Raw genomic sequence first — 12096 nt, 5'->3', positions numbered from 1 at the left:
GCGGGTCAACCCATAATCCGACCCAAATATCTATTTACTCTTACATATATATCCAAATTAACCACACCTCTCGACCCGGCAATCCGGTTACTTTGAAAATTAAGCATTATTATATATATAAATTAGTTAGTTAAAAAATTGAACTTAAATTGTTAAAACGTCCCGCGTTCATTAAATTTAGTGTTAAAATATAAAGTATTATTAGCCTAATTTTTTAAAAAGTTATATATATATATATATATTTATTTATTTTGTTTATTAGATTAAAAGTTCAAAACATATCTTTAGTATCATTGTGTATATATATATATTTGATAATGATACCGTTTACGCCCGTTAGTGATTCATTTTGGGGACTTTTGAGCCTGGACAGACAACGGATCACCCCATCATTTGCACGGCTACGATGTATTTGGTCATTTCAAAAACATTAATTAATTATTATTTTTTTTCCATTAATTAGAGCTTCATATTAAATTGAAATATCTAAAAATAAATAAATTATCCATTTGAAAATTTTGGAGAACAATTAATGTCCTTCACACGCACGCAAGCAAGCAAGCACCGGCATTGAGAAAATCCATCCGGATAACAGAAAAAGGCCAGCCAGCCAGCCACCTCCCTCCCTCCTTCCTTTCTTCCTTCCTTCCTTCTCGTCTTCTTCCTTTTCCTTTGTAAGTTGTAAGTGGCAAGAAAGAAAAGAAAAGAAAAGGCAATAATAATAATAATGATACTACTCCTACTACCTCCTTCTCCTTCCCTTCCCGCCAATTCCTTCTCCTCCTCCTCCTCCCCCCACCGCCGGTCCTGCCGCCGGTCTATCCCATCCCCCATCACCCACCACCACCGCCTCTTCCTATTCAGACTAAATGCGATACCAGCAGCAGCAGCAGCAGCAAGCTCACCTACTACTACTACAGCTGCTGCTGCTCCTGCGCTGGATGATGATGACTATTTTACCAAGTATTCTGGTTACCTATTTGACCAGCTCACTGATTCTTCCTCCCTCCTAACCGACTACAACATCTCCACAATAGCTTCTATCTACAATAAGAAGCCCCTTCTACTCCTCCGCCGCCTGCTTCAGCTTGCCTCTACCATCGGTATTTGGCTTGCGAAACGATATCTCGACGCAGCCCTCCTCAATCACCGCTCAGACCAAATGTTTCAGGTCATCAATTTATCCATTTATTCACACTTTTACTCACTAAATCTAATTCCTAATAGTATTAATTTACTCATTTCAGGTTAGGGCTGCGGAATTGAGAAATATATTGTTACAGCTTGGACCGGTATATCTTTTTAATTTGTTGGACCCCATCTCAATTCTCAATTCTCAATTCTTTATATATTAGGCTCTGCACTTCAGCTCTCTAACACTCAACACATTTGCTTCTAATTCTTCCTTCCTTCCTTCCTTTGTTACTCTACTGTATTCTGTAGGCATACATCAAAATTGCTCAAGCTATTTCCTCTCGACCAGTAAGTTTTTACTTATTTAGAAAACTTTAAAAAATTTCTTCTTCAATAATAAAAAGCCATTTCAATTTGTATTTCTCAACTATATGAATAAATATCTTCTAAGGGGGAGAGAAAAATAAAAATTTGTAAAAAGACCTTGATCAAATATGTCTAATGGAAACACCTTACATACAGGACCTGATACCGCCTTCATACTTGAATGAGCTTTCACTATTGCAAGATAGCATATCACCATTTTCAGACGAAATCGCATTCAACACAATAGAAAAAGAACTTGGAGTTCCAATTGATGAGCTTTTTTCAGAGATTTCACCAAATCCTGTGGCAGCAGCATCCCTAGGGCAGGTCTATATTGCTGTCTACTAGTTCTTCTCACTTATAATAATTCGTGTCACTTAAATGTAAATGGGATGTGAAAATAGTCACTTTTCCATTTGAATAGGTCTATCAAGCTAGACTACGGAGAACTGGACGGGTTGTTGCTGTCAAAGTACAAAGGCCTGGAGTTCAAGCAGCTATTGCTTTGGACATCTTGATTTTACGTTTTCTTGCGGGGATACTAAGGAGAGTTGGGAAGTTTAACACTGACCTTCAGGTAATTGAACATGCAAGTTCTGGGTGTAAAGAATTATAATGGTTTAGGCAGGAAAGTTGAATTTCTTTAGGTTCCCCCCTCCCCCCCCCCCCCCCCCCCCCACACACACACACACACACACACACACACACCAATTGGCTGAAGGGAGGGCATTGTCAGTTGTCACCGTTCAAACATGGGAAGGGTTTTATTCTTGTTTCTATTGTAGTTGTAATTATCTCCTTGTGTCTTTGGTTTTGAATGCAGGGAGTGGTTGATGAATGGGCATCAAGCCTTTTTCGGGTATCAGTGATATCCTTATGCTCAACTTTGATAGCTCATTGATACTTGCGAAAGAAACTAAATGCATTTCTTTCCTTTATTTTCTGAAGGAATATTCTTATTCTTCATACTGAATACATGTAATCATGTTGAATTCAGGAGATGAACTACAAGAATGAGGCTAAGAATGGGCTTAAGTTCAAGTAAGAGGATAAATTTTATGCGGGACTTTTTTTTGGGGGAAAAAAAACGGTTAGAACCATTTCATTAAAACCCCAAAAGTGGGAGGGTTAGAAATCAAAGCTAGACAAACCCTAGCTATGATTAAGGATGACAATCAAAAGACCCTAAAAAAAACTGATTGGTAACATTCTAAAAAAAAAAGATTACAATCAGAAAAGACTACATTCAAACTTTACTATCCCAGCCTAGCATTTTCCCATGCCATCCGTTTTCATTGAGAGACCTTCTTCCCCTTCCTCATCCTTTTTCCGTTAGAGAATTTTGAGTATTTAATGCGTTACTGGAATCAAAAGAAAGTACTGGTCTCCTGTAACGCCTTTGTGGAGTGGATTTAGTATTTGCAAACTAATAGATGTGTGCAAGAAGTGTCTTAACTTAGAAAAAGAATTTACCATCGGTATTAGCATGTTGCACGGAATTTAGTAAATAGCTTGCTCCATTGTAAAATTTCCAAGCATCCCATTACCTATATAGTATATAAAACTAATTTTGTGGTTGACTGATATGCTTGTCACTTGTAGATATCTCAGTAATTTCTTGTGGGTGTTGAAATATCTTGCTCACTTTATTGTTTTCAGTATTTTCATTGAACTCCTAGCACATTTTAGTGGGTTCATTGGGAAAGAAAAAATTATCTTTTAAGGTCAGCATAAACTTGGAAAGACAAATATTTGGAAATATTTTCTTATTATCTGTTATTTTTGTTTCATCAGAGAACTATATGGTGGTATAAAAGATGTTCTGGTTCCAGAAATGCTTAGTGATCTTACAACTCGTAAGGTTCTCATTATGGAGTGGGTGGAGGTACATATCAAGTTATTTACTATCTCCTTTGTAGCTCCTCCTTCCTATCAATGATGATCTTAGAACCATTGTCTGAGAATTGGCTGTATAATTTTCATGCTGATTGTCTGTTGTTAGTATGAACTCCATTATTAAGCTGTATAAAATACAAAGAAAGAACTGATAATTTATTTCTTGTGGAAGAACACAGGAAACACGAACACAATACTCTAGTTATTTCACTTGGAAGTTCATGTATGGTGGCTATTTTCTTACATTTTGTTAGGGGTTGAGGATACAAATCAGTTAAATGAAAAGGTAGCACAGAGTGCAGATTAAGTACAATTGTATGACCGAAAGCAATCAAATGGTATAAATGGAAGCTTTGCATAAAGATAAATTGTGACGGTCTTTTCAAATAGATAAAGATGACATTAAACTAATTTTGAAGTTTGAACTGCAAATGAATATCAGTACAGCAATTGTCATCCTTTCTTCTTCTTTTGATTTCGTTCATATATTGAGTATGCTATTCACCTGTAGGGGGGAAGGTTGTCGGAAGGGAAGGACCTTTATTTGGTTGAGGTTGTTGTATATTAAGAGTCAAAACTTATTAATTAAGTGAAAATTATAGCACATTAATATGTGATCTATAGTAACTGAAATAGAAGCATGTTACCTTCTTCTCTATAGGTTGGAGTTTATTGCTCATTTAACCAACTTCTCGAATGCGGCTTCTACCATGCAGATCCACACCCTGGAAATCTTCTCCGTACATATGATGGAAAACTAGCTTATCTAGGTACCTGTTGACGCACATGTGCTAATTTAATTCAGGAATCAAGATAGTTAATCATTTTATTATGCCGTTTAATGCCTATTTCTTCATCTTCTTCACATTTAAAAGAAGCAAAATTCTTATGGAGCTGTTATGACTTGAAAAACAATATTCATGCAACTAATTGTATAAGATATTGTAGGTGATTTTGCATTAGTGAGTAAAACAGTGTGGAGAGAAAAATTTACTGGATGGATTGTGATTCATGCTAGAACCAGAAACCCATATTCTTGCATTTCCTCTTTATATATCACAATTTGTTTATAAATAAATAATATATATATCACAAGATTTTTATAAAAAAAAAATATATATATTTTTTGAATTTAGAGAGTTAACAGAACCCTCAGAGTTATGAACTATCACTTCAACTTAAGGCATTTCTAGTGGGACCTTTAGTCTATAAGACAGACTCTTTCTACTTGAGTTATCCTAGTGAGTTATATATATCATAAATACTTATTAATTTTTCATGTGACTTGGTCTTATTGAGGGTCTCTAGTTGATTGATACTAAATTAAAAGATGGTCTCCATTCTAATACATTATCTGTGCATTATGTTTCATCTCACTATATGCCAATCTAACTTCCATATATATAAATGCAGATTTTGGAATGATGGGTGAATTTAAACAAGAACTTCGTGAAGGTTTCATTGAAGCCTGTCTTCATCTCATAAATCGTGATTATGATGCATTGGCAAAGGACTTTATTACTCTTGGGTATTTAGTTATTCATAACTACTTTCTCCATATTTCTCCACTTTCATCTTCTTGTTTAATTCCCATGAGATTTTACATTGATTGCACTTATCAGGGTGGTTGCTCAAAACTCTACAGGCTTCTTCCACCTACAGCAGAGAAAGATGCTGTTACAAAAGCATTGACAGGTTTTGATTTGATTGTTTATGATGAGTATTCATTGCTACTTCATACTTGCTAGTAAATAAGGAATTTGGGGCCCTTACAGCCTATGTCTTCCAATTCTGCTTAACAAAGTCTGTTGATCTGCTACAACAACATCTTATCTGTAGGTGTTTTCCAAAATGCTGTTTCCAAGGGGGTCAGCAATATAAGCTTTGGAGATCTTCTAGGGAACTTGGGAACAACCATGTGAGTTCTCTATAGTCATATTGCATGTTTGTGGTCAGCTGATAATAACTTAAAATATATCTTCAGTGGACTTATCTGAATAAACAGTTAGCTCCTGTTTCCAGTTCATATATTTGAAATAAAAGTGGCCAAGTTTGATACTGATCAATATTGGTGCAAGAGTTTGGTACTAAACAGTTCAAACTAATGTGCTATCTTCTTGAAGGCTTGTCTTTCTTTTATCTATGATAATTTACTTCCAAGTTCCATATGTTGTTCACAAGAAACCTAGTGCTTCAGGGGGCTGTTTAATAAACCCTAAAATTAAGTGCTGAAAATTAAACACCAAAAATTAAGTATTAAATCTATTATAAAATATTATATCAAGTGAACTTCATATAATTTTAAGTTTAATTCAGCTAATTAAGTGTTCAATATTAAATTAAACTAATTGAAATGATTTATTTTTTGTTAATGAAACAGAAATCCGCCTAGTTGTTAAAAAAATGTGGAACGACAAAAAATATATTCAAAATATTCTAAAACAATACAAATTCATCAAAACACAACATATACACCCTATTATTCACAAAACTAATTCAACCAAAACACTTGAAACAATGCAACTCAAACAAAACACAGCATATCAAGTCATATCTGAAAAACTAAAATGATAAGGCTATCAACTACATTGATCCTTCCACTTCAATTTCATGATCCCACTGTCCCCAATCTTTACCATCCCATCATTATCGGATTCTGATTTCCTCTTATAGGTCAACATTCTCTCTAGACGATGAATAAGGAGCCCCTTTCTTAACTTCAGTCAATGTGATGAATATAACACCTATTTTCAGCTCTACTTAATGAAATAAATTAGTTGATCAGATTTGTTGTCAAAACAGCTTTATTAAAGAATATATTGGACATATATAGATTTAAGTGATAAGGCTATCAAACATATCCATACTCATTGAAGTGGAGATTTCATTTGCTATTATCACTTTCTATGCTTTTACATAAGATTTTTTTTTATCTTTCTGTTCTAATAGGTACAAGTTCAAATTCCAGATACCATCTTACTTTTCTCTTGTAATCCGGAGGTAACCGATAATATGGGATGACTTTCTTGCTTTATTTGCAGCCACGAGTGATTTCTCTATTCGGATATTTACTCAATCTGAAGGCTGAAATATATTTGTTTCCATCTTTTAGTCTTGCTGTATTGGAGGGAATTGCTATCAGTTTTAATCCAAATTATAAAGTCCTAGGAAGTACGTACCCTTGGATTGCCAGGAAAGTGCTGACTGACAGCTCTCCACAACTCCAGGCCTCTTTGCAAGCTCTTCTCTATAAGGTAAGGTATATCCATAGGCAGAGTCTTGTTTTTACTATCAAAGTTCATTTAACAATTATATATGTAATATGAATTGTCTGGCCTTGTAAATCAACTCAAAAATCGTAATGGCTCAACAGGATGGCATATTCAGAATTGACCGGTTAGAGTCTTTGCTGAATGAGGTAATTATTCTCTATGTTTTGTTTCTTGCATCACTATTCACTACCAGCAGTTACATCATGCAGAAGTCACATGAACTTCCTGTGAAAAGAGTAAACAACCATTTATGCCCCATTGAATATATCCAGTGTGACTCAGCACAGTTTCATTTCTTTCCTCGTGAAATCAGATTCTTGATAGATGAAATGAGTGCAATGTATTAAGTTTTAAATAGTAGTATGCATTAGCAATTTATGGCAAATTCTTCAGAGTTGTTAATGTCATTTAATTTATGGGATCTCCTTCCTCTCTAGGAGTTAATGGATTTGCAGTTTTGGGGCAATCTACATCCAACAGTAATTCTTGATCTAACCAAAAATAATTATCATAAAGCAAACGAGTTGCCACTAGCACATGAAATTTTGTTAAAAAATGTTCCACAGAAAAACAAATTCTTCAGTTTCTCGCTGCTTTATAAATTTTCTTTGTATCTTTGGGCGTAAGAGTTAGTTGAATATCTGCAATGTTACTATCGGCAGTCCCTTCGTGCCAAAACAGAGCGGATCACAGTCCAAAATCAACTAGAAGACTCTCGAATGACTATCAAGCAAGTACTTTCCTTCACACTGACAGAGAAGGTATTATTGTTTTTGGCAATCTGTATGTTACTATAAACATTCTTTATGTAGGCGATTCTATTGATGGAAATCTTGGCAGGGTACATTTGTAAGAGAGATCCTTCTTGAAGAACTTGCAAAGGTATGAATTTTGGTTGGTGAGATGGTAAAGGCCCTTCTATATACTTTGATGAGCCTTTAAAAAAAGTAGACCCAAAACGTAACCGCTCTGAGTTTCCTTGGACATATCCAAGCTCAGATGATATAACTATCAATACCAATAGAGAACCCGAGTATGTTTCAGGCCATATCTACCAATGAATAGTATATGACCTGCCAAAATATGTAAGATGACAGTGTTAGGTTGAAATATGTAGTAATGTAGATGGTTTCTGGTAAAAAAAGAAGATTAACATTACTGCTAATGATGATAGGGTCTGGATGCTCTTGGTTTATCAACATTTTCATCGTCAATAACAGAGGAAGATAAAATGAACTTAAGAAACATGGAACGCATTGTGCTTCTATTATCAGGTCTCAGAGAGAATGGAACCTCTGGCAAAGTAAGTTGATTTATGATGATGAAACATGCATGCATGCATAATAGATAGATAGATAGATGGATAAATAAATAAAGAAATCGCTTCTTTGATGGTGGGGAGCATGATGTCAATTAATTGGTTGTGAACAAGTTAGTTCAATTAATGGTTTGTAGGGTCTTGAAGAGGAGGTATATCCAAATGAAAGACAGAGACTGCCTTTATTATTTCTACGTCAAACAGGATCAATGCAGGAAATACTGCCTCTTCTTTCTTCCATTATCCCGGAGGTGAAAAGAAATAAAATGCTAAAAAGTTGAAAAATATTTGAAATTTGTTTGTGCTGCTGGTGGTGGATTTATCATTATATAATGTTTTGGCAGCTTCCATCAGAAATACAACAGAAGTTACTTCTTCTGCCGGCCGACCTGGGTGGGAAGTTAATTTCCCGAGCAGCTGCAAGGACAATCCGAAGGTTTTTTCTTATAGGACCCTAAACTGTTAAAGGGGGGAGAAGCGGACTCATCATCAGCTTTCTGCTGCTGTTTTTATTTAATTTTTGGTGAAGATTATTATTATTATAACACAATGGGTATTTTTACCAGTTTTACTACTGTCTTACAGGTTCAGTCTCTCAACTACTCTCTGTGTGTGTAATTGTGTTCATATTTTTATTCAATAATGGTCAAATTTAGTAAGTTGTATTTATGGGTAGGGTAATGGATGGGTTACATTCAATCTTAAAAAAATAATATTGGTAAATTGTTATAGGGTTTGAGTTTTAGAACTTAACAATCAAAATAATTTGAGGCAAACAAATATATACCTAATTATAGTAACCCGGCGGCACCATGACCGTCAACTTGATTGTAAACAAAGAAAAAAGAACAACTGAATGATCTGCTTGCTTTATGTATCATCAAATATTCCAAGATCTATAAAAATATATTTCATACTTTAATGTTTTAATTCAACGTGGCTTCTTTTACACCTGTCTATCAATTGTATTATTGAAAACTTAATTTTATTTTTATGTATAAAAATAAAAGATGCAAATTTGCTCATTTTGAATTTACGTAGTGAGTTATAAATATTATAATAATTAATTTATTTGAGGGGGGAGTAAATTTAAATTAAACCCTCAATAAATAAATAAATAAATAAATAAATAATAAAGGTTTTTCCATGGTATGGTGTATGATATGATATGCTGTCGTGTGTCCATTCGTATAATGATCATCGATCGGCAATGGATCTGACGGGGCCGGCCATATATATATGAATATGATGATCTACCTGTTGTTGCTGCTGCTGTGAAACTGCTGTGAAACAGTTTCAATCAGAATCAGTGAGTGAATGAGTGAGTCGCCAATGTTACCAATTTCCCAGCCCTAGATCTGATTCTCAATCAACACTTGATTCATTCATTCATCCGCCCCCCTCCTCTCTAGATTATCCATCCATCCATCCCCTCCAGCTCTACCTAAATATATATGTTTGCATCTAATTATGAGGAGGAGTCATTGAGTCGTTGCTCTGACCTCGGAATATTTCACTTTCACTTTCACTTGGACCATCCAACTTACTTACTCCTCCCTCCGAATCATTTATTTTGCTTGCCCGATCGATCGATCGCCTTTCTCTTCCTTGCCTGCCTTCTACAATGGTCTTCTGGGAAGGCTACGTCACCGATGAATCCATGGGAACCTTTGCGCCAATTGTGGTCTACTGGTTGTACGCCGGTTTTTATCAGCTGCTTCCTCCTCTAGACAACTACCGCCTGCACACCAGGAGGGAGGAAGATGAGAGGAACCTCGTCTCTCTGCCCTCCGTTGTAAGGGGTGTTCTTCTTCAGCAGGCTGTTCAGGCACTTGTTGCTCATTTGCTCTTTCTGGTCGGTCACCAACTCTTATTACTACTATTTCTTATTATATAATAATAAAATGATTCCTTCAATTTTACGATTATTACTTCTTCTGCCTGCTCGGACATCTAATACGATTATTACTTAGCTCATCTGTGATGACAACTCATTTTACCTGTGCTGCTGCTGCTGCTTCTGGGTTTGTTGTTCTTAATTAACCACGACTTCACATAATAAATAATTCTTAGACTATAGGCAATTCTCTCCTCCTCCTTAATCAGTTCGGATTTCCTTTTGTCATAATACTGGTTGAGATATGAGATGGAATTTTGAACCAGAGTATTACAAGTGGCTGCGATCAGTACTTGTAATAAACTTCATTTTAGACTAGTTAGTAAGTATGATGGAAGAAGTTGTCAACTGTTGAATCAAAAGTTTCCTTGCTTTGAATAGTGTAATTCATTGCATAAGAGCTTACAGAATTTGTAGAAAAAAAAAAGTAAAAAAAAAAAAAAAAGAGGAATTAGTTTGAAGAAAACTTTTATCGCACTACCTAGACAGAAAGAAATGGTAATTTTGTATTTGGAACCTAGTACTTTCTATTTGTAGTTGGTTTATGAATTGTTGTTATGCTAGGGAGCTAATTGTTTGTATGAGTCCCAGCCAGTTGGTGGTATGCTTTAATTAATAAATATGAACGTGAAGAGTGAGCGAATAAATGGTGTTGCAGGTAACTTCAGGTAGTAGCAGCAGCAGCAGCAGCAGCTCCTCATTGAGGGTTGATGAAACAGCTCAGCCGTGGGTGGTTGTGCAGATGGTGCAGATCTGCGTGGCAATGGTGGTGATGGACACGTGGCAGTATTTTGTACACAGGTACATGCACCAGAACAAATTCTTGTATCGTAATGTCCATTCTCAACACCATAGGTTAGTTGTACCTTATGCAATTGGGGCCCTTTACAACCACCCGTTGGAGGGTCTTCTACTGGACACAGTTGGTGGAGCTATTTCTTTCCTTGTGGCTGGAATGACTGCTCGAACTGCTGTTTATTTCTTCTGCTTTGCTGTAATCAAGACGGTTGATGATCACTGTGGACTATGGTTGCCTGGTAATATCTTCCACCTCTTCTTCCAGAACAATACTGCATATCACGACATCCATCATCAAATCCAGGGATTAAAATACAACTATTCTCAGCCTTTTTTCCCTTTTTGGGATAAGCTACTCGGCACGCACATGCCTTACAGGCTTGTAAAGCGGCCCCAAGGAGGTTTTGAGGCAAAACTATTCAAAAAACTTTAACAATCTTCTCACTTTCTTTATTTTAGTAGTAGCAGCAGCAGCAGCATCATCATCATGTGTACCACCATCACTTCAGCTTGTCTTTTTGTATAATAATATTTACTGCCATTTCTTTTTCTTCTTATATTGGCTGGAGCGGAGGCATCTACTACTACTACTATTACTTACTAGTGGTGGTGGTGGGGAAATCCTAAATTAATTATTATTATTATTATTCATTCAAGAATCAAGAGTATCAGTTGGTTTGCCACAGATGTTGGTTTGTTTGTTTGTTTGTTTTGTTAACTCCTTCTTTCAGTAACTAATTGGTTCTGTCATATTGAGTCTGTGTTCATTTGTCTAGTCTGTTGGCATCCACAATTTGGGGCAGTTCTTTCTACCTATTATATTAGTAGAGGAAAAACTAACCTCTTTTTGATGGATGTCAAATGCTAGTATGTGTTGCAGGTTAAGTAAGCTTCATGCTTTTTTTTTTGTTAGTAATAATAGGCTTATTTGATTATGGATTCTCAACATTAAATCCAATTATTCACATCTAATCTCTTATCATTTGATTTCACTTTATCAAATAATCTAGTAAAACAATATTATTTGAAAATAAATAGCTGGTATTACAATCCCTAAATCTTGTCTCATTGATGAAAATAAACATGGCCAGGCCAACAACCAATTTGAATAAAACTGGAAAAGAAGAAGAAGATCATGATTGATTTCTCTTTTTATAAAAAAGAAAAACAGTTAAAACTATAAAATAAAACAAGAAAGAAGATCAAATAACACCTAAAATTACACTAATAAGTTTTGATTTCAAAATCAAAAGACATAAATCAATTGAGCTAGAGGGAGGTAAAAAGAAAAGACCTTGATATGATATGGTTGAAGGTTCCATTCCATACACATTTGTAACTCTTTTTAATTAATTTGATCTGTTGTTAAACTTGTTTCTAGGTTTTAGGGTTTAGTATATATTTAGATATTTATT

The 12096-nt window shown here is 35.2% G+C and overlaps 2 protein-coding genes across 3 annotated transcripts; both read left to right on the top strand.

Annotated features, from left to right (window-relative positions):
* The first annotated feature begins 590 nt into the window (after nucleotides 1-590).
* Nucleotides 591-8653, top strand: LOC124929325 (uncharacterized aarF domain-containing protein kinase At1g71810, chloroplastic). Of its 2 annotated transcripts, XM_047469655.1 has the most exons (21): nucleotides 591-1171; nucleotides 1248-1292; nucleotides 1444-1482; nucleotides 1657-1827; nucleotides 1925-2077; nucleotides 2324-2359; nucleotides 2498-2541; nucleotides 3295-3385; nucleotides 3908-3949; nucleotides 4058-4166; nucleotides 4810-4924; nucleotides 5042-5091; nucleotides 5236-5314; nucleotides 6346-6396; nucleotides 6509-6650; nucleotides 6770-6814; nucleotides 7331-7429; nucleotides 7509-7550; nucleotides 7843-7971; nucleotides 8124-8237; nucleotides 8331-8653. In XM_047469655.1, the coding sequence occupies exons 1-21, from the start codon at nucleotides 728-730 to the stop codon at nucleotides 8442-8444; spliced, it is 2154 nt and encodes a 717-aa protein (XP_047325611.1). In that variant the 5' UTR covers nucleotides 591-727; the 3' UTR covers nucleotides 8445-8653. The 2 variants fall into 2 exon arrangements, with proteins under 2 accessions (XP_047325611.1, XP_047325612.1); XM_047469656.1 differs by lacking the exon at nucleotides 3908-3949.
* Nucleotides 8654-9166: 513 nt separating this feature from the next.
* Nucleotides 9167-11456, top strand: LOC124931095 (very-long-chain aldehyde decarbonylase GL1-9-like). The gene is made up of 2 exons (XM_047471485.1): nucleotides 9167-9841; nucleotides 10542-11456. The coding sequence occupies exons 1-2, from the start codon at nucleotides 9611-9613 to the stop codon at nucleotides 11112-11114; spliced, it is 804 nt and encodes a 267-aa protein (XP_047327441.1). The 5' UTR covers nucleotides 9167-9610; the 3' UTR covers nucleotides 11115-11456.
* Nucleotides 11457-12096: the final 640 nt, after the last annotated feature.

The sequence above is a fragment of the Impatiens glandulifera genome, chromosome 3 (assembly GCF_907164915.1).
Source record: "Impatiens glandulifera chromosome 3, dImpGla2.1, whole genome shotgun sequence".
Taxonomy (NCBI): Eukaryota; Viridiplantae; Streptophyta; class Magnoliopsida; order Ericales; family Balsaminaceae; genus Impatiens; species Impatiens glandulifera.
Note: the sequence above shows the minus strand (reverse complement) of the source record. Positions and strands in the feature narration are given on the sequence as shown.

What these genes read in the sequence shown, in the direction of transcription:
- LOC124929325 (XM_047469655.1), top strand. Translation starts at nt 728, where the DNA reads ATGATACTACTCCTACTACCTCCTTCTCCTTCCCTTCCCGCCAATTCC. An exon ending in CAGCAGCATCCCTAGGGCAG is followed by an intron (nt 1,828 to 1,924) that starts GTCTATATTGCT and finishes CCATTTGAATAG; the next exon opens with GTCTATCAAGCTAGACTACG. An exon ending in GGGCATCAAGCCTTTTTCGG is followed by an intron (nt 2,360 to 2,497) that starts GTATCAGTGATA and finishes TGTTGAATTCAG; the next exon opens with GAGATGAACTACAAGAATGA.
- LOC124931095 (XM_047471485.1), top strand. Translation starts at nt 9,611, where the DNA reads ATGGTCTTCTGGGAAGGCTACGTCACCGATGAATCCATGGGAACCTTT. An exon ending in TTGCTCATTTGCTCTTTCTG is followed by an intron (nt 9,842 to 10,541) that starts GTCGGTCACCAA and finishes ATGGTGTTGCAG; the next exon opens with GTAACTTCAGGTAGTAGCAG.